At 39.6% G+C, this 21,936-nt stretch overlaps 2 protein-coding genes across 3 annotated transcripts; one reads left to right on the forward strand and one right to left on the reverse strand.

Moving 5' to 3' along the window:
• The first annotated feature begins 417 nt into the window (after positions 1-417).
• LOC125745804 (C3a anaphylatoxin chemotactic receptor) lies at positions 418-6,349 on the forward strand. Of its 2 annotated transcripts, none has more exons than XM_049019022.1 (2): positions 418-557; positions 941-6,348. In XM_049019022.1, the coding sequence occupies exon 2, from the start codon at positions 945-947 to the stop codon at positions 1,962-1,964; it is 1,020 nt and encodes a 339-aa protein (XP_048874979.1). In that variant the 5' UTR covers positions 418-557; positions 941-944; the 3' UTR covers positions 1,965-6,348. The 2 variants fall into 2 exon arrangements, with proteins under 2 accessions (XP_048874979.1, XP_048874978.1); XM_049019021.1 differs by having other exon boundaries at positions 464-696; positions 941-6,349.
• A 2,152-nt stretch (positions 6,350-8,501) lies between these two features.
• LOC125745814 (uncharacterized) lies at positions 8,502-21,936 on the reverse strand. The gene is made up of 4 exons (XM_049019039.1): positions 21,531-21,936; positions 13,481-13,526; positions 11,538-11,594; positions 8,502-11,153 (listed from the first exon to the last, which is right to left on the reverse strand). Exons 1-4 carry the CDS (start codon positions 21,639-21,641, stop codon positions 10,741-10,743), a joined length of 627 nt encoding a protein of 208 aa, XP_048874996.1. The 5' UTR covers positions 21,642-21,936; the 3' UTR covers positions 8,502-10,740.

The raw sequence follows: 21,936 nt of genomic DNA on the forward strand, positions 1-21,936 counted from the left end.
GACTGCATAATCGACAATGTGTAAGGATTGACAGGCCATTTATGAATTTAAGGTCCTTGCTGTCTTAAGATGCTAATTGTCACTGTCACTACTTTGTTGGGCCCTTGAGCAAGGCCCTTAACCTATAATTGCTTATTTCTGGGTATGACGTTAATCTACAACCAGCCCTATAAGGAGGTCCTCCAATATACAGGGAGAAACTTGGGGGGATTGGCCCTTCAGCCACTGCAAAAAGTCACACTGGTCCATTTGGATTAGTGTGGTGCTGAGGTATTGCCCACCACATGGCCACACTCAGGTTCTCATCCTTGATGTGGTTTGTCGTGTGGTGGGTGTGGCAACACGATGCTCCTTACCCTCCCCCTCTCTCTCTCTATCTCTCTCTCCTTCCCCAGCTGACCCCTTGGACAAACTGGTAGATACTGTTTCTAGCTTGTGTTTTCTGTTTATTCTGCTTCCTGGGGGTTGCAAGACCAAACTTATGAGCGTTTCACTTCTCATTTTCACTTTGTAGCCGAACAGTCCCACAGTTCACTACAGAGAAAGAGCCTAACAAGGTATGTTGAAAAACAAAAAGCAGTTTTCAACTTTAAAAGCAATATGTGACTTCATTGTAATTAAGACTGCTGAAAAAAATCGATTTCTATTAATGAAACTGGTTTGCTCCAAAACTATCCGGAACAGGAATTTCCTGAGGTAGGTGTGTGTGCAAATATTTATATAAACTTGACAAACAGAATGGTTCTTTGAAACGGTTTTTTATTTCATATGAAAACTTGGTGGTAAAGTTCTGCAGTGTATTTCTAATAAAATTCCAAAAGCAATACTCTGAACACAGCACTTGATCGGTACATTTCCAGGTTTAATCACCTTCTTAAACTGCCTTCTTTTGTAAGTTTCAGTTTAATGTAAAACCAGCATCCTTTCATTCTCTCCTTAGTGTCATGTCTGAAGAGATGTTTAACATTTCTCTGGATTATTCCTATGATGAAGATGTTGCTCCTGACCCTGGCTTCCAGACAATGATGAATATTATTGTAACTGTTTTCTATGCGATCACATGTGTCCTTGGTATCCCTGGCAATGCCTTTGTCATGTGGATAGCAGGGATGAAGATGAAAAGAACAGTCAACTCCACTTGGTTCTTGAATTTGGCCATTGCTGATTTACTCTGTTGTCTGTCCATCCCCTTCACTATCACGGAAGTACTTCTGAATTACCACTGGCCATTTGGCAAAATCTTGTGCAAGGTGATTCCTTCAGTTATCGTGCTCAATATGTTTGCCAGCATTGTCACACTCACCTTGATTAGCATAGACAGGTTTTTGCAGGTCATCAAACCTGTTTGGTCCCAGAACCATCGGACTGCAACTCTAGCCTCTCTACTTTGTGCACTTTCCTGGTTCTTGTCAATGCTTCTCTGCTTGCCAAACATGATTTACAGAGAAACTGCTCAAGATGATTTTCTTTATTCAAACCAAACAAGATGCATGATACCTGATCACTCTGTTAGAAAAACAGCTTGCATGTTCAGGTTTGTGCTTGGATTCCTGATTCCTATATTCATCATTGTCTTGTGCTATTCATTTATCCTGAGGAAAGTGAACAGCAGCCACTTCTCAGCTTCCCAGAAACCAAGGCAAATCATTGTTGGAGTCATAATGGCTTTTTGTCTCTGTTGGTTTCCATACCATGTTGTAGGGATGATGCTGGAGTATGGAGGCGAAACATCAGTGGTAGTGGCAATGTATCTCGATCAACCGTCCATTGTCCTGGCATATCTAAACAGCTGCCTAAACCCCCTACTCTATGCATTCATAGGGCAGGACTTTAAGAAGAAGGTTAGGGTGTCTTTAAAGCGTGCTCTTCAAATTGCCTTCAATGATACTTCAATGCGTTCCAGCACATATTCCAAAACGGAGTTACCTCACACATCAAATTCAGCTGAAATATGTATACCCTAAGATGGAAATGGTTTTGATAAATCGTGTTGATTTCAGTTATGTTTTGGTACATTTGAACAATTTAAATGTTTTGGAATATACTGCTAGTCCTTTTTTTTTGCCTGTTTTTAGTAGGAAAGGAGATTTATTCAGCAGGCTGACTGTGGTAGGGTATATAGCTATGTTGGCTATGGATGAAATTTCATTTTTTCTTAGTGAATGTCAACAAAAATAATGTAAAGCTCAGTATTTTTATGCGCTAATTTATCCAGAAAGATTTTAAAATGTCTCGTTTCATTTCAGCTGATCAGCATTCTTAAACAGCAATGATGTTTTCAGGTATCCTTACTGTTTAAATTGAAAGTATAAGAATAGTAAAATGTGTTTGACTAATTTGCATTAGTGTTCTGTGTTTTTCCACATACATAGTCGCAATGCATTTATAAGCAGTCAATTCGGTAACTTCATGAATAAAACGACGTAGGCCGTCATATAGGCCGCTGCTCCCCGGTCGCCCAGAGGAGGATGGGGTACCCTTCCGAGTCTAGGTTCCTCTCAAGATTTCTTCCTGGTTGAGGGAGTTTTTCCTTGCCACTGTCGCCTCAGGCTTGCTTGGTGGGGTTCTGGTCGGTTAAATGTAAAGTGCTTTGTGTCAATGACTGTTATTAAAAGCGTTATGTAAATAAAATTGAATTGAATTGAAAGTTTTACAAGTGACCGCTTGATGGCAGTATTGTGTACGACTTAATACGTTTTTTTTTAAATGTTTTCATCTATTAGCTTATATTGTTTGATGTCTTCAGTGCATAGAAAAGCAAATTGCTTCTATTCAGATTATCTGCTATTGATAATTACGATTAATTTAACCATAGATTTAAAATTTTTGGGATTTTTTTTTCTTCGTGGGTCATTTTCCATTTGGAGCCGGAATTGAGGTGGACCGTGGATACCATCCATCCATCCATCCATCCATCCATTTTTCAAACCGTTTATCCTACTGGGTCGTGGGGGGTCCGGAGCCTATCCCGGAAGCAATGGGTATGAGGCAGGGAACAACGCAGGATGGGAGGCCAGCCCATCGCAGGGCACACTCACACATGCAATTTAGTAACTCCAATTAGCCTCAGCATGTCTTTGGACTTGGGAAACCGGAGTACCCGGAGGAAACCCCACTTTTTTAAGTGTGTTGGTGCACCTGCGATCGATGTCTCAAGATATTTTTTGACTTGTAATAGTCAAATAAAATGCTTTTCCGTTTCTATCCCCCTTTTAGCTGATAGTTTTAAGCCTTTGCATTTTCATTATTGAATAATGAATATGTGTAGGAATCAGCATTATCATATGAGAAAAGTGCTCATTGAAGGAGATTTTTTGTGCATGAAAGCTACCCAGGTGTAATTTCTCTTGCTGTTTAGATTTGTGTTAGAAAGTTGTGATATGGCTTAGGTGCTGCTAATGGCAATGCAATGCAATCTCAGGAACAAAAATAAAAAAACCCACCGCTACCAGCTATTACAAGGGGTATGGTACATTTACTATATTTCTTTCTACCGCTGCTTTGACAGCTGTATGCAAATATTCTTTTCGTTTCTGTCATATTTTTTTGGTGTCTTTTTATGTGTAGGTATCTGGCAGGAATGATCGCAGGGGACTTTACAAGTAAAACACAAGCTTAATGGTTTTACGGAGGAGGTCCCATTTGTGTCTTTAGATGCTATGCAGTTTCAGCCAACTATGCTAATTCAAGTAGCGGTATCAAGTGTCAAAATCTACCTACAACCGCAGGATGAGATCACCAAAACGCACCAGACACCTGTTAATTCAAAGCGCAGAACAGCATTATGGGAAGATGACGATCAAAAATGGGGTGCCATTTTGTTATTCTGTTAATTGTTTCTAAATATATATTTTTGTAATTATGGTTTGTTTTAATAATACATTTGAAATTATTAGGGTAGCATTTTTATATGCTACATAAGTCTGCTGATTTGGTACATTTTTGTTCCCTAGCACTAACCCTTTGAACAAGGCACATTTTTGTTTGATTTCATATGATCTAAATGCATAACCAAACATTTACACAATTGTTAAAGTTTTTCAGTTCATGTGTACTGAATGGGGGTAATTCATCTGTCATTATTTCCAGTTTTTGAACCTGCCTTCTGCATTTTTTGCGCTTACTTCAATAACTTGTTACTACAGACACAGCTCTGTTGCCGAAAACTTGGATATTGCTCCCATTCAAAAAAAGCCTCATGTCCTTAAATGTTAAACAGATAAGCCATACAGATGTTTAAATGACACAGTAGTACCACAACATTTTGAATTTAATCCTTCACTTGTGTTATTGCTTTCCAATAATGATAAAGACAAACGCAGTGAGTACCGTGTTGAGTAAATCCAGGCAATAATTGCATGAGTGGGGAGGTTCCTGGATTATCTGCATGTATTCATGTTACATAAACACCAACAACAAGGAAGAATTTGTTCAGTATTCAAATCTAAACATATCTGTGTAAAATATCCTTTTTTGAATGTCATTGGAATGTAATCTGACATTGATGTGCAATGAGAAACAAATTATAATTGTAATACCTAAGATGCAATATATATAGGGGAGACTGCGGACGGTTGCAACAAGTCTTATTTCTCCAATTAGAAACATGCTAGAGTGAAGATACTCATACTGCACATGCTCAGTTAGGCCCTCTCTCCACCAGAGAGAAACTATACAGTTTCATCATATGCTGCTGCATTTATTGAAAAATAACTGTTTTGAAGGTATGAAAGTTTTTTTTTGACTTACTATCCATAGCTTTTATTTTAATTAATCAAAACATACCTAGTTCAAATCATTGTGGTGTTGACTTTTAAAAAGTATTGTTAGCATTATTGTTAGTATTGTTTCCCTGACTCTTTGAATAGCTAGCACATGGTGTTCTGTCATGGCTGGTAGGTCAGGGACGGTTGCAACAACTTGTTGCAACCGTCCCCAAGCCAACCAGCCATATTGAAATAGACTACATATCATTACTTTTTAACATTTGTAGTTCAGAATCAGCACATTTTCTTCAGTTGTCCCCTCCAGGGTCTCCGCCAACAGAGTCACTTGCATTTGTGCCTTCTCCAACAAGAACACCTCCTCCAACTGAGCCACCTTCATTCTGTCCATCCCCATCAAGACCATCAGCCTCTAGGATGAGTGAACCTACAGATGACTTCTCACCTGAAGCTATACGGCCACATCCCAAAGCAGGACCCAGAAAACAAAGTACAGAGGGCAGGAAACGACGCTCTACTGCTATTCTTACAGACAATCCTGTGAAGGAGGCATTAGAGATGGAAAAAAAAAAACTCTGCCACAGAAAGCAAAAAAATAATAACAAAAAAGACAACTACGCAGAGAAGTATAAAGAAAATAAAGAGAAACAGAGAAGAATACGAATCTGAAGACGAAGATGATTTCTGCATCGTGTGTCTTGAAGGTTATTCAAAATCCAGGGAAGTGTGGCTGCAGTGCTGGATGTGCAAATCCTGGGCACATAAAGCCTGCACACCTGGAGGTGATGTGTACACATGCCACAACTGTGAATCTGACTAAAAGAGTTGCATTATTTTATAATCTTGTTGTTCGTAGAAAGGTTCACTGGAAGCCAGTTCCCAAAATTGTTCTTCTAACTGGCAGATTTCTACTGTTAGTCAGTATAGATGTGGGGTACTTTATATGAGGGGTGATTAGCCACTGTTTAGGAATATCTATGCAACTTTATTTGGGTTGTAATTGATATTCTCAGTATTGTACAATAAATGTATGTTTAAATACTGTTAATTAGTAAGAATTATATTATAATTGTTCTAGTAACTGGCAGATTTATCCTGAGAGCCAGTATAATTGTTGGGGTGACTTTAAATTCACTTTGTATTCAATATTTTTTTACATGTTTTAAAGCAGATCCATGTTTGGACAATAAATGCATTTTTAAAAAATCCCGTGTGACATAATAATACAGAACTTTCAATATGAATAAAAATCTACTTTAATATTATTGTATAATTGTAGATTTACACAGTACTATGCAAGTTCAGAGAAAAAGCAAAGGTTAATTATTGAAATTTAATATATGTTTAACATGTTGCAACCGTCCCTTATATATGTTGCAACATTGGGGACGGTTGCAACATCTGACTTCTTCAGTTCAAATCAATATTGTGCAGGATATGTAAAATATAATTACCTACAAGTACTGTGGGTAATTAGCAGACAGATGTAAGTTTATAGTATACAAATTTGGCTGGTGTCGTGCAAACAGTCTCTAAGTAAATGAGAGGAATGCAAACAGTGTTGCAACCGTCCCCAGTCTCCCCTACATATCTAATACAATATATAAGGTGCATAGAAAAGTAAATTGCTTCTATTCAGATTATCTGCTATTGATACTTATTGATTCCAGGATAGGCTCTAGACCCCTGCAATCCTCCGTAGATCATGCTGGTATGGAAATTCTAAAAGCTCAGTGATGTAAAACAATCAACAAGCCATCAATAAGCTCAAACCTTATTATCATAATTACCTAATAGTATTCATTATAAAAATAACACAAAATTTGCATTCTTAATAAGCTGAAACATTTTCACTCCAGTTGGCTTTTATGCTGTCCATTTGTTGCATCACAGATGTTTTTAGGGGGTGCGATTAAAGACAATAGATGAGACAAGGAACATACCAAAGGGCTGGCGGGGGGAGGCAATATGATCTTCATAAGCATTTTGGCACAGTGGCTTAGTGGCTAGCACTGTCTCTTGACATTTCCAGAATCGGGGGGTTCGCATGGTCTCCCCATTTTGCATGGGTTCCCTCTGGCTCTTCTGGTTTGCTCCTGCTACCCCAAGACATGTACTTTGAGGAACAGTGTATTATTTTTTTCTTGCCACTTAGATACCACGGAGGTACGATTCATTTCTGTACCCTACAATAAATCATCCTGATTTGAGCTTTGCAGGTGTACTCCCCATTGTAAAGCTTTACTGATGCTGGTGTCTTTTACCAAATGCATAGCAATCAACGAACAAGGTTGCCATTTCATGGCATTTCATCGGCGAGGATAGTTGTTCATTCTCTAGCAAGACAATGGTCCAAAATATGATGCAAATTGTGCAAGAGATACCAGTTGATGCAGTAAAGACAAGGACACCACCAGACATTAACCCCAGAGAATGTGTGTGAGATGATTGGGACAGACCTAAGTGATGGGATGAAGAACCAGTGATTTGCTGCTGAACCTTAACGTATTTGTGAAGCTGTTACCAAGGTAATGTTTTGAAGAATCCAAAATTTTGGTACCCTTGATTAGCATTACATTAATACTGTGGTGATCGTGGACAATCACCTGCTAACTGACATGCAAATGTTAACAAGGTAAGATGCTAGTTAACTCAGAGAAAATATGCTGTAACTATAACAAACTTATAATATATAACATAACTTTTTCTCTTAAGCCAGTATTTCAGATGTTTGACTTGGGCTTCATAGGTTGAGATATTCTTGTGTAAGATCATTATTTCATATATGTATATTTTCATATATAAATTATATATTTCCAGTATGACTGCTTTATCCTGCTGGCCTGTTTGTTTATTTATTGGATTTATTTTATTTTATTGTTACTAATCTGTCTATTGTTTTGATGTTGTGACACTTTAAATTTCATTGCATCTGAATCTGAATCATATCAGGTATATGCTTGAGTACACCTGCTTGAAACCAGGTTTTCATAATCACCTCCATGTATTAAGAAAGTCCATTGATGTTCTCGGAGACTTATGCAATATAGAGTAATATACACACCTTAAAATGATTATTCATGTTTTACATGAGCTGTTAAAGAATATGGCGGCTTTTCTGTGTTTGTATGTCTGGTTATATGTACTTCTGTTGATTTGTCTCGGAAGTCGGCTGGTGACGTTTTGGAAAAACACTTTTCATCGTTTTTTTTGCTCTCCTTACGTTTCCGTTTTGTTCTTACTGGACGGATGAGAAACTGTAGCGAAAGTTAAGCAGTCATTTATGCTTAATGTAAATGTCATGTGAAATAAAAACGTAAATGAAAGGTCTCTTAGAAAATAGTCTGCACTTCCCTCTAAGGCGAGTAATAGATAAAGTTAATTTTGATCTTGCATTTGGTATTAAGATGGAGTGAATGTATGTAGTAGAAAGAAACGACGCTAAAGCTAACACGAGATTGTTAAAACAAGATAACACATGTACCAATTATAAAAATTGCTGTAGTTTTACCAGATGCGTGAAAGCTATTCTTGGCAACAGAAGATAATGTTTCTAAACTTTCGCTTCATCTCAGTACAATTATGCTGAATACCTTGAAATAGGGTGACCGTATTTTGCTTTGCAAAAAAATAAGTGACTGGGGCAGGACATAAAGACAGTAATCAAAGCAACGTGAATATGCTTGCAGAAAGTATTCTGGCTGTAAAATGCAAATGTCAACAAGAACAAAGCGAAATGCCAGACATTTTAGGTCCCCAAAAGGGGCACATATGGTCACCCTACCTTTAAAGGTTAAGAAATGTGCAAAGTATGCAGTTTTGTAACCTCAGTGAAAAAAAACACCAGCCGTTTAAACAAGAGAGAATACAAACTATGGTAAGATTAGTAACTAATGATCACGATGTGTAGCCCATACGAAGGAAGCTGTAGCATGCTCTTCCAAGAAATAACGATGAAAAAAAACGCATTTAGTTTATCTTCTGGGAAGGACCCTTTCGATTCAGAGAAAGCACCTCGACGCCTTCCTCTGTTCCTGCCACAATACAATCACTGCCCTTCGCATGAATATCAGGTAGCCTAGATTAAAAACAATTCATAGTCAGAAGTATCTTATTTTCCCCTTTAATTCGAATAATAAAGTTACAAATAAGTAATTCAGGTACAAAAACTTAATTTTATACATTCATTCTGTGTATGTAGCTCGTCCAAGAAAATATGTAAAAAACTAATGTAAAATTGGTATTTCTGGCATTTCAAATAGGGCAAGCATATGAAATAGACATAAAAAACATGTATTCATAATTATAAATATATCGCATGATATTCACAAAACACAGCTTTCAAAACAACTTAAATAAAATCTATTAAAAAACCAGTGCAGTCTCCCCTTCAGATTCGCAAATTTGACATTGATGTTTTTGACGACGAACAATTAATTGTGAATATTTTTGGAGCTTGCCAAGAAACCAAAAATAAGCCATTAATAATACTGATAATCGTATGTCATCCAAATCATTATTTAATGCATTCAATGTTAATAAACGTATATTTAATATATAAATGTTCATTTAATATTTCTTAGTGTAAGGCACAGCTTATATATTTTTATATCAAAAGTTATTGCAAAATTGCGGGGTTTACGCATCTTGTCCACATGTGCATCCTGTGCATCTTTGTCTCGTCAACCATCCTCACCCATCCTCTGCTGCTTCAGTTTTGGGGCGATTTGTCTCAGGTGTATGAGGTTTAAATTTTGATCCACATAATATTTTTGTGACCGTGGAATCTAGCCTTTCTTGCAGAAACTTTTAAACTTCTCAGTAACATTAATTTTGTGTTTTTAGTAATGGGCACAAGCATTATTTGCGAATTTTTACATTAGTGGTGATCTTCTGCTGCTAACCCTGGCAAATGTGAAGGAGTTACTGTAATTTCCCGCCTGTTAAAACATTAACAAAGAAAGCTACAATAATAAGGATGAGCACAAAAGATATTAGATGAGTACCTTAATAATAATGAATGCATTAAGTAAGGAGTGTAGCTGGTTTGCCCAAATCAAAAAGCTTCATGAGCATCACATGTGACCCCAATACTTATCAAGTACCTCAAAACATTGTAAAAAGTAGCTCATTACATACAAAATAGTTTATTAGTAGCAACATAATAATAAAATATGTTTATTAATAATAATATTAAAAGTGGTTTTTATCAACATATCAGTAATATATTTTATAAAAAAATCTGGTTTGCTTATGGTAAAATTGTGTCTGTGAGTCATAGCTGCTTGCTTGCATGCTTCATAAATACACCTCCCACTGTTCTAATGAGGCCAGCAGAAGAACATGGCATACTGACACCCACAGAACTAAAAATGGGAGGGGGTGGAGGTAGGGGAATAATGACATATGGATTCCTACATATATGGATAATGTACAGACAATTTCATGTTTAATCGTGTCACAGACACACACACACACACACACACACACACACACACACACACACATTTCTCATTCTGCATTAATTAAAAGTCAAAACTCTATGTTCATTTTGATGCTGCTCTCCTGTTGCTCCCAGTATTTGGCAGATCCTGTAGGAGGCGCCACAATGCTCTCCTTTAATGGTATAGACCCGAGTGACTGCTGAGATTTAATGTAGGAGATTCCAGCTGTGTGACAGCGCTGATCCTGACATCAGAAAGCGTGCCTTTCACTAGCTAAGGCCTTAGGTGGCCCTCTAGTGCCACACTTTGGAATATATACATGTGTGAATATTTGCCATGAAAGAGAACTGATTAAGGTCGCGTTTTCCCTGCATTTCGAGGCGATCAGCATCCGGCTGTGTTGAACAGGGTGAGTGACAGTGTACGGAGGAGCACTCAACAGTCCCGCTGTTGTTCACCAAACCCAGGTTGCATGTCACCACCATGACCCCTTTGCTGGCACCGCCTCATGCATCTGGGCCATCAGGCTGACGTGAGACAGAGCAGCAAAGCAGGATGGCGGAGCTGTCGCCTCACAGGTCAGCGACCTTGAGGAGAATGAGGAAGCTGGTTACAGGGTTCAAGTCCCGGTCCACTAGCCTGCTTGGATTGGCTGAGATGCTGATGTTGTTGCCCTGAACAATGCGCAGCAGGACGGAGTGGCTGAGGACTGCATCTCTGTCTGTACTAGTCTCACAGGCCTTGTGAAATGTGGCGGAGATCTCGTCCTCTCTCTCCTGGTACTTAAGGTAGACCCGGAGCTCCAGGTCTGTGCTGTTTCGTTCTGTTAGCTTGAAGGTTGCCTGGGTGAACAGCAAGTAGATGCCCGGCTCATTCACAGATATCATGGTCTTCGTCTGGACCAGGCGCACATTCTTCTGAAGGAGCCCTTGTTCCTCCCATTTGAGGCGTCCCAGGTCTGTCTGTGTGTCGTTTATTGCTGCAGCTGTAAAGGGGAGGACATCAGTTAGTTCGCAGCCAGCAATGTTTCATAAAAATAAAAGAAATATAGAATAACCTCGTGTAGATAGGACCTTCAACCAACTTCCACATATTTGTTCAGAAACCCACAAAAAAGTCTGTACAGAAGGTTTCCTTTATTTATTTATTAGTTAAAGCAGTGTTTCCCAATGCCAGCATGGACTGTCTGTGTGTGTCCAAGGATCAGATTGGGAAAAACTGGGTTAAAGAATGCACATTGAGAATCTGATCCCTGATGTCTTGTAAAATCTGATGTGCCTTTTCACCAGACTCAAGCAATTCTGGAAATGAGCAAAATAAAAGGGAAAAAGGGTTGGGGCGGAGAGGAGGCTGATTCACAGTTTCATACCTGCAAGGAACACATAGCTGTTGGACTGCGTCTGGAAGAGTTTCGGCAAGGTAGTGGCTATGGATGGAAAGCAAAAGATGAGACATAAGCCTGACCAAGGAGCTATTCTCACTTTACTACCACTACAGAAACTGCAGCTCATGCAAGATTTTCATGATGTTAAAGGAAAGTTCTCGCTTAGCGTTGTGGCTAAACTGAAACTCAAATATACTAAATTCAGAATTCTGTGATTCTGGTGTCCCTGCAACACTAGTCAACAAATGACTCCGTATTTGGCTTCTGAACTCAAGGTTTCAGTCTGAGGGACACTGAAAATACTTAAAAAGCCAAAAACGAATAAAAAAGACAAGCCACATCCCTCACTAACTTTTTCTAACCGGAGGGGCAGCAAATCACTTATATGAATCTGAGTTTGAAAAACTCAGTTTGTCACTGGGATCGTCAACGCAACACTAACTCAGAGGCAGACATGGTGACGGAGGTCACACAGAGTGACGCCGCCATCTCATCCAAATATGGCACCTCTCAGGGCCTTGCGGCATGCCTCAATAACAAAGTTCTTCCATCACGTCATGCTGTTTTGCTATGTTTTCTATCAGGTTTGAGAAAAAGACGACGACAACAAAAACAAAGATGTGCGTCAGCACAAGTGCACATGTGTGCGACAGGCGCTCATGGAAGGAAGCCCAGCGGTGGGGGCGCACACTCACGCCCCAGGGTGACAGCGTTACGGGAACAAGCATCACTCACTGCTTCCTGCTCTCAACCTCAAGTCTGAACAACCATATGAAGAAAGAAGAAATAAACTGTAGCCTTCCCACCCCCCACCGCGCAGCCGGTGGCCTGCAAGTGTGGGGGCAACACCCTGCCCAAGCAACTCCATACACCACACCATCATGCACATGCATGGGGGCTAAATGTGATAGAAGCTTCTGGTTAAGCCTAAGCCCTCCTTAGGGGTCAGCTAGACATATGACAGTTGTAGAAGACAAAAGGGAGGGGGGGGGGGGGGGGGGGGCAAAGGAAAAAGCAGGTTGAACTGTGGGTGTGTAACAGTACGCCCTTGTTGCATGGCCCTTCAAGCATGCTGTAGACAGTTATGTTATGTTATGGAGAGCAAGTGATCCACTGGATAATGACCTGGATTGTGCACTTGTGCTTAAACAGATTTACAGCTGTCAGGAAGTGGAAGCAGAAAAAAAAATCTATATATATTCATATAAATTTATATAAAAAATTATCCACCCAGCCATCATCCAACGGCTAGTCCCACATAGGACTATGGGTAGAATATTAATAATATCACAATGCTATTGGAACAACAATATATTGCCCAGATGATCCCATCTAATCCCTACTCCTCCCACACTCCCAGCATCTATCTATAGCCCCCCTACGCTAGTCTCAGGCACTATCAAATTTTTCATACCATCATACCATCTGAACTTTATGCCACAGTACACAATATACACAACGTAAATATGCAGAAAAATCATCTTGGTCCCCACAGTTTGAGAACCACTGACATACATACAATGTTCTGGGGAAGTTTGAAAAAGATCCATCAGTTCCTTTCAGATCTACTGTGCTCACAAAATGGCTTCTGCAGCTGCCCTTTCCATCCTCTGCTGCTTCAGTTTTGGGGCGAGTTGTCTCAGGTGTATGAGGTTTAGATTTTCATCCACATAATATTTTTGTGAAGTGGATAAGATCAAGATCCAATAAGGGTATTCAGTTCACATGGTCAAGCATCTTCTGCAGCCACCCTTCCCTTTGCTGCCACTAAGCAGCACTGCTTCAGTTTTGTTGTGAGCTGTCTGAAAATTTCCTGACCTTTACCCATATAATGTGCCTGCAAAGTCTGAGGACGATCTGTCAAATACTTGTTAAGAAATCATATGTGTTCCCTGTCCAAGGAATATGTTAATAAATAATAATAATACCATTCAGGTGTTGAAATTTCCATCTGTCATCCCAAATCCTTGACTCCTGTTTTGAAATATAAATAAAAAGGGGATGTTAATAGTAGTTATGGCATCAGCATTCTAACTATTATAATAAAATGCAGTGATTAATAAAATACTCAGCTTATTACAAATGAACATCTGTAATAACACAGTGACAAGGCTAATTAACAAAAATAATGCTATAATTTACCTGGGTGGCTTTTGCACAGGCCTAGGATTTTGTCTGCAGAAAAAGCCATGAATTCGGCCATCTTTCTTTTTTAACTTCACTTTTACATTTTGTAAAAAACATTGCTCTTTTGTCATTCACACAAATGAATTAGGGCCATTGCATTAATGATTTTCCTGGTCCTCTCCATTTGTAAACCAATCATTAAAAAAAAATCTTCTAGAAACCAATCTCAAATCATTAATCAATGAATCGTTAATGAACTGGATCATGAGCATGCCGGTGTTCATACAGACACCTTCTACATGGCCCTAATTACTCATACTCATCCTTCACTGCATTAGATAATTTTTAAATATATTACTCTGTTCTTGGTCTCCTAATGCTAAAGCAAATTAGACCTAAGCACCAGTTAATTCAGAGCAAACCTGCCAAGTCTTTATAGTTCAGTGGTTTTCATATTTTTTTCCATCATGTCAATGGCTGGAGAGAGGAATCATTTTCCACAGATGACACCGCTGCCAAGATCTAGTTACCCAACTCCACAAAAAAGAGCAGGCGGAGTTCACCACCATTCAAACCACGCATCTTGGCCAGTCAAGCTACTAAACATTAAATAAAGGCGTTCCTTATTTAGGAGATACTGACGCACCGCATTCTGTGAACCAACCAGCTACCATCGTCTAACTCTGCTTGCTAGATACTTATCGAATTTTTCACACATTTTGAAACTTCTTGAGTGCAGCCCCAGAAACAATGAAAATACCCCAGTCAAGGCTTCAAAAGAGCCTCGAGTGAAGCAGCATCCTCAGCATGTGAGATCCATCTTTTAGCAATGTGCTTGCTCTTTGACGATATGAATAAATAAGGTGTCTGACTTCCACTTCTGACCATGTTAGCTCCACGTTTCGTTCACTATAGCCAAGACCCCCCCTGCAGGATGATCAGGGCCAGCTAACTCTTCCCTTTCATCTATTTATTTAACAGATGCTTTAATCCAAGCAGGGTCAGACAATCCTTGGAGGATTTGGGGGTAAAGGTCATGCTGAAGGGCACAATGGATAAATCCAGTGATATCCCAATCCGAAATCAAGGATCAGAATCGAGTCCAATCCAGGCATTTCTTTTTATTGATCGGTATTGGCTACTGAAGCCAAATCTATTTCATTTTCCATGTCTACCAGTTTTATGGTAGTTGCGCAGAATGTCAGGTTCTGTCACATGCTACAGCAAGCCTTCCTTGAAACTACAAGCTATCAAGACCGGCCACTAACAGTGGAGGTTGGGAGTGGGGGGAAGAACAAAATATACCAAGGGAACCGCGCCCCCCCCCCCCCCCCCCCCCGGCCAGACAACCACGCAAACTGTCTCCTACTTTGGTGGCAAAATTTTACTGAGGGGGCCCCTCTGCTGCGAGACCCCTCCTCTGTCCCGGATGTCAATTGTAACAGCTCCCTGATGTGTTTGCAATGCCATGCTTTCAAGAGGAGGTAGCAAAAGAATGTGGTTCATACAACCACATCTATAATCACATCCAGTCTACAATCCATCTACTTTCAGAAAAATCCAGCACTTTCAGAAACATCATAAGGAAGAATACTGCAAAATCGCAAGGCTTAGTCAGATGAAGACTGCAGCAACACCTACTGCATGTGTACGTATATACAGCTTGAACCAGCAACCTTACAATCATAGACTTTCATCATTATTTTGTACACTTTTATATTCCACTGAGTCCCACTTGCACTGTAATACAAAAAATAAAATGCAGAGACAATGGAAAAAAAATAGAAATCAAAATGATGAAAAAGTTTCAGAGGTCCCACAGATGTCTCTTTTGAGCGATTTCTGACAACTTCCAATGCCTGATAATTTCTCTCACCTCCAGTTGAGGAGGTGTGAGCTGGCCCCCACTGGTCGGCTAGTAGTGGCTGAACACCAGCCGCTCAAGCAGTCACACTTTTGGCCTTTAGAGTTATGCTGAGTGTATCACAGAGAACATCAGTGTAGAACTCACTCCTGTTTGTAGTGGATCACAATAATTATTATTGCTGTCATTTTTATCCATATAATTATAATTAATAATAATTACAATCATAATAATTGTACCCTTGAGAGGCACAGAGGGGCCTTCTTCAGATGCCTAGAAGCCGTTAAGCTACTTAACGGCTGCAACATAAAACTAAGTATGGGCATCATACTATAACTTGATTGTTACTTTTAGTGCAGCTATGGCATCTAATAAGGTAGCAGTATAATTGTTCCATTTATAGAGACACCTCTGCAGTGTAGGCAGGAATGCTTCCTTGTCTAGGTGTGAATACAGGGAGATTTAATTTGAAGACATTTGTGGTCGGTTAGATGATGACGATTCGATGGAATTTGGAAGGCAGATGGACAGACTGCTGTCACTTTTGGCTGAAAGTGAAAGTTGTCTGATGTGAGACTGACAGAATGTGTCACGGAGGAGCTGCCTGTTACAGTAACTAAGCTTGCCCCTGATATCTGGAAGAATTTCGGTTGCATTCTGGTTGAAAGTGAAACACACTGGGATGCAGGCCCAGGGTTAGCTTTGTATGTTTCTCTTCATCTGAGACTATTGCTTACACTTGTACCTGGGCATTCACTGAAAGATCAGATTAACTGACAGCCCTATCTTTGTAACGTAATATCGTCTTTCTTGTATATCATTTTGGACAAAAGAGTCTGCTAAATATGCAAAATAAAAATGTTAATATGAGGCGTAAACATTGCTCTTTGGTCACGCTAAACTCAGTGCCAATGGGACGCAAACCAGCAAAACAGTAGTAAGAAATACCAATGTAATACTATGGTTATAGCATTTAACAAACTTTAAACTTTTTTAAAAAAGCATTTAACTTTTTATGCATACATTTTAAACTGATTCTGTTGACGTATATTTAAACGGTACAAGAAATGCTTTCAAGCTCAAGTTACCATCATAATGTGAAATGTAGCCATAGTTTTTTTGCATCCTTCACTGAGGTTAAATGTATAGCTTTGTTTCTAGTGGCATACATTATTTCAGTACTATATGCTGTGTAACATGACTTTTTGCACATTTTACATGAGATTTAAGTCCTCAAATAGTTACTGAAAATGTTTTTGCCGAATATTTGGAATTCCTGCTTTTTCCATTGCTGGCCCTAAAAATTCTAAGTGAATAATTTTAACATTAAACATGCAAAAAAAAGAGAACGTTCTGGAAAACTGCGGGGGTACATTTTACACATACACCTCCAGAATTACACCACATTAAGCATTTTCCACGAACACAACCAACAACTCTTGATTGCAGCCTACACTCAAAATCAGCATTTTAAAAATATTGCAACATTCAGCGTGGTAGAAAAATTTTAAATATAACACTTAGAATAAAAGTCAGACCTCTCAGTTTGATGAGGTAAAGGAAATCTCTTTTATTCTAGCAACTCCTGTCACACTCTGGCACTTGGTACCAAGTCACCCAGAGCACACAGAGCAACCAGTTGATAAACCATAACTCCTAATTCCCAATAAGGACTTCTAAATCCTGATTGGTCACGAAACACCAACAAACCGAGCTCAAACGTATAACAAACATAATTCTCCTGCTCTATTGGTTTACCTTGGTGGCAAGGTAAAATCCACCCATCTAGCACAGTTTACCGGAATCTGTCTCAGCTTCTAGACTGTACTTGAGATATGTATACAGATATTGATCATATGACATTGAATCACTATTAATGTTTGGGTGTTCTATTGATTAATGATTAACATATTGACATCCTTGTCATTGAATCACTGCAAATACATGGTTAACATATGATTAGTATGATTAACATAATTAATTGTACATTTGCACTACCGCATAGCTTGCAATATATTGTCTGCCACATCAGTAACACAACAAACGAACTTTATTGGTGACACCCACTGAATCACCTTGCAGAGAGGAAACCTACCAAGCTCTTACTACCTCCGCTAATCCGCTCACTAACGATGCATGTAGGCTGTACACGTTGCCATTTTTTTTTTACAGATAATATAAGCCCCCATAAAGCATAGATCAGTTTATTTTACATGGCTAGTATTGCCGTAATACTGTATGTATATTGCCGACGGGGAGTGGGCGGGTTGCTGACGGGGGCTAAAGAGTGGTGGTAAAATTTGGGGCCCGGTTGCAGCAATAGAACTTCTTGCCGGTGTTCTGACGAGTTGAGCTACTTTGTCAAGTTAGGCTACCGTAGTGTTAATCGATAGCTCTAACCCTAAGCCTAACCCCAAACGAACCCCTAAAAACCTTACCTTACCCTAACCCCAAAAAACCCTAAAACCCTAACCCTAACCCCTAAAACCTAACCCTAATCCCAAAACGGTGGAAATGCACATGCGCAGAAAGGGTCGACAGCATGTCTCGATGGGTAGCTCAACTCGTCAGAACACTGGCTAATTTTACCATCGCTAAATAGCGGAACGACAGATTTCCAGAATATTGTGCATCATTTGCAGGTGTCAGGGAGCTGCCGTTCCACTTATTAGTGGTGGTAAAATTAGCCGGCAAGAAGTTTTACCACTGCAACCTCGCCCCAAGTTTTACCACCACTATCTAGCCCCTGTCAGCAAATTTTGCACGCTTGCCATGCCTGATTTTACCCACACTAAATATTTACATGGGCTGCATTTATACAAACTCCAGAACGACAAGAGAAACATAACAAGAAAATAAACGTTCAAAACAAATAATTGCAAAATACCATTAACCTTTCTACTACCAGAATACTTTTCTCTAATTACAACCTTACAGGGACAGGGCAACCAGATGTCGCTGTTGAGCGATGTGCGACATGATCAGTAATTCAGTCTGACAATATATGTTTTCTTCACAACTAAAAAATATTGTTGTGCATTTATTGCATATGACAATGGTAGCAATGTCATGCTCCTAACAGTCCTCCTTTGGTGCGCTTGCAGCCGGCCCGTCAGTGGTTGTTGCATCAAGCGAGCATCTGAAAACTGTATGCTCATGTTCAACGTGCTTTCAATAATGAGATGTGGCACACAATCAAAATAAGATGCCAATAAAATGTAACGCTGATCGATTTGACTGACATACGTTGTCATTGGTCTTTTCAACCAACAGCTAGCTAATATGTTAGTCACCACTAGCAGAGCAATGAAATGAGTCAAGTGAAGAATTTATTAAAAAGCAGACTTATCATCTTGCCATTAAAACATAAATTAGAGAATAAAAGTTTGCCTAGATGAAAGATCGTCGTGCAACGTTTCTTTTCAAGAAGTGAACGTTGCTGGTGAGACTAATTTGCATTATTGTAAGGTTATTTTCACTGTAAGTTAAAGACCTTAAAGCAGTTGGTTTCCCTGTTCTGAAATTTTGCTTTGAATGTTTTATAACTGATCAATTACTGCTTAATAAGTAATGGCTGAATTTGTAATTCGATGCGGTATAACAAGGCAATATACCAATTCTGTGAAGTCAAATGCTGTTATTGATAATGCCACTCATACCTCTGTCTCCATTTCTGCTTACTCCTGCTTCTGTTACATCAATGCATGCTTGTGTTTAAAATTATGAGGTGTATTAGGATTCACTGAGCAAGTACGGTGCATGCTATTCTTTATTTGTGCCCTACCAGGCTTTGTGTGCTAGAGACCCTACTGGTCACTACAATATGTAAAAGGTGTATAAAAGGATGTGAGTATAAACGTGGTATAATGGTGGGAGAATTAAAGTTTTGTCATCCATGGTGGGTGCTATTCACATGCGCAGCTAATCACCGCTTGCTTTAAAGTACTTTCTGCTTTTTTAAAATTCACTAAGTATCCACCAAAGGGTGGGGTAGACCTATCAGTCACTGACAGTGCACCACACATCTTTCCCACTACTTGTTTCAAAGCCACATTTCTCTACATCAATGTGAATTGCAGTATACACTAAAAATCGGGCTAGTTTCAGAAAGACAATGATGAATACATGTTGCAGAGGTTGGGCTACTTCCGCTGTAGCTTATTTTGTTAATTGTTTACCCCGTTGCAATCAACTGGCATAAAACCCTGGCTATACAGCAGTGACACAGCTTTGTCTCAGAGCTGAAGCAATCCACAATTAAAACGCCGTATTTTAAATGCATACTGCGATTTTACTTAAAGACTTCCTAGCGATGAGGCTGCGAGAGTAAGGCTGTAGCCATGGCAACCGAAATAACGGAGTACTGATGGGATCGTGCCACAGCACATGGAGGCACGAGCAAGCTGACAAATAACTAGTTAACCTGGTAACACTGAAGTGTGGGGGCAGACACTGCGACGGGGAGATTAGCGTAAAAGACGATAACGACATGAGGGAAAAAAACAGCTGAAGCGTGCAGAGCGACTTGACGAGTCAAAGTGAAACGGAGGCTTTGCACGAAAGCACCCGTTTAGCTGCAGTTAATCCCAACCTAGGCCTGCATTCACTGACAGCAGCAACTGCTTTATACACATTAACCTCAATTCATTTATTGTAAAGTTTACGTGTTTTACTTGGTTGTACAAAAGTCCACAACACGCTTCTAAGGTTTCCTGTGTTGCTGCAGAGTTTATTAAAATCACTATTAAAAGTGGTAGACCTAATAACTACCAAGGACAGGCAATAGGCATCTTTTCCAGTATTGGGGCAAAGTCTATGCCAGGGGTCACCAACCTTTTTGAAACTGAGAGCTACTTCACGGGTACTGAGCCATACGAAGGGCTACCAGTTTGAAACGCCCTCCTAAACTTATCTAAACTCCATGTATAATAAACATGTTTTAAGTGTTTTTTTTTAGATATTGTCATTTTCAAATCTATATAAATGCAAATGTGATTAAAGAAGGATAGCAACAGGATAAAATTCAATTTTAGACGCTGCTCACTGGTGAGTTGTGCTATTTTTAGAATAGGTCCGCGGGCGACTCATGTGGTCCTTGGGGGCATCCTAGTGCCCGCGGCACCATGTTGGTGACCTCTGGTCTATGCTGAAATCGAAACGGATTTTTTACGGAATTCGACGCCGCTATATATTGCGAATGTAGGAAACAATAGATACTTTGAAAAATAAAAGATTAAGCCAAAGCCATTCTACTATCGCCCTGTTAAGGAGAAGTAACGAAAGGTACGAAGACTGATGCGTTTTGCTGATCATAAAATGAGTTTGCAAAATACCAATTGCCCAGCATCAAAATTGGACTACTTTTGGATCGGTATATAATTCTTGCTTGGAAACTAACAAAAAAACATCATCATGTATATGTTCCCTATGAATTTATTTAAGATAATCATTTGGTATTTGCGGTTTGGTAAATAAGAAAAGAGAATGAAGTTACATTAATCCCCCCAGAGGAGCTGGACGAAGTGGCCGGGGAGAGGGAAGTCTGGGTCTCCCTGCTGAGGCTGCTGCCCCCGCGACCCGACTCCGGATTAAGCGGAAGATGATGGATGGATGGATGGATGGATGGATGGATATTTTAAACGCAGACACGAAATCAAAATAACACAATAAGTTTATATTGTATATTATATAATATTTGGTTATTTATTAACAACGTGACTACAACCAAGTTAACTGCAGCAATTCAGGGAAGACCACAATTAAAAACATGACGCATCGATTTAGGCATATGTTTTCTTTGTTTTTGTTTGTTTACCACATAGCTCACGTCTGCTGTAGGCCTATTTAATTAGCGGCGACGAGAGGGATGTCTTTACAGTGATGGAGCACTTGTTAAAACCCTTCAAAGCCCGAGTTATAAATCAGTAAAAGAAGTTCGGCGATATAAACGGGGATATGTGTTTAAAATGAGCAAAATGAGTCCTTACCTTGTAAGAAAACGCTGTAATTACAAATACGACGACTGCAATGGAAACGAGGGCCATAGAAGCGAAGATGCACCGGCTTCTATTCCCGACAACCTTGTGCTCAGACCCCATCTGTCAGATGGCTGTAGCAAAGGCAGGTGTTACGCTCAAAGTGACGAAGACAACCGCACATTTACTAATATGCAATTCGCTCTCCCACACATAATCGCCGCTCTTTAAGGATAAAATGCGCGTTTCGTCATATCTGTCCGCCCCAGTCCGAAGGTGGCTTTTCTGTCCTAGTTTTCGGTTTCAAACAAACCCTGTTCAAATATCCGCTGAAAAGGATGTAAAATCTCTCCCCCTAAAACACCCCCACCCATAAAAAATCTCATAGAAAAATGGTTACCGCGTCACGCCTACAATT

This window comes from Brienomyrus brachyistius, chromosome 7, assembly GCF_023856365.1.
Source record: "Brienomyrus brachyistius isolate T26 chromosome 7, BBRACH_0.4, whole genome shotgun sequence".
NCBI lineage: Eukaryota > Metazoa > Chordata > Actinopteri > Osteoglossiformes > Mormyridae > Brienomyrus > Brienomyrus brachyistius.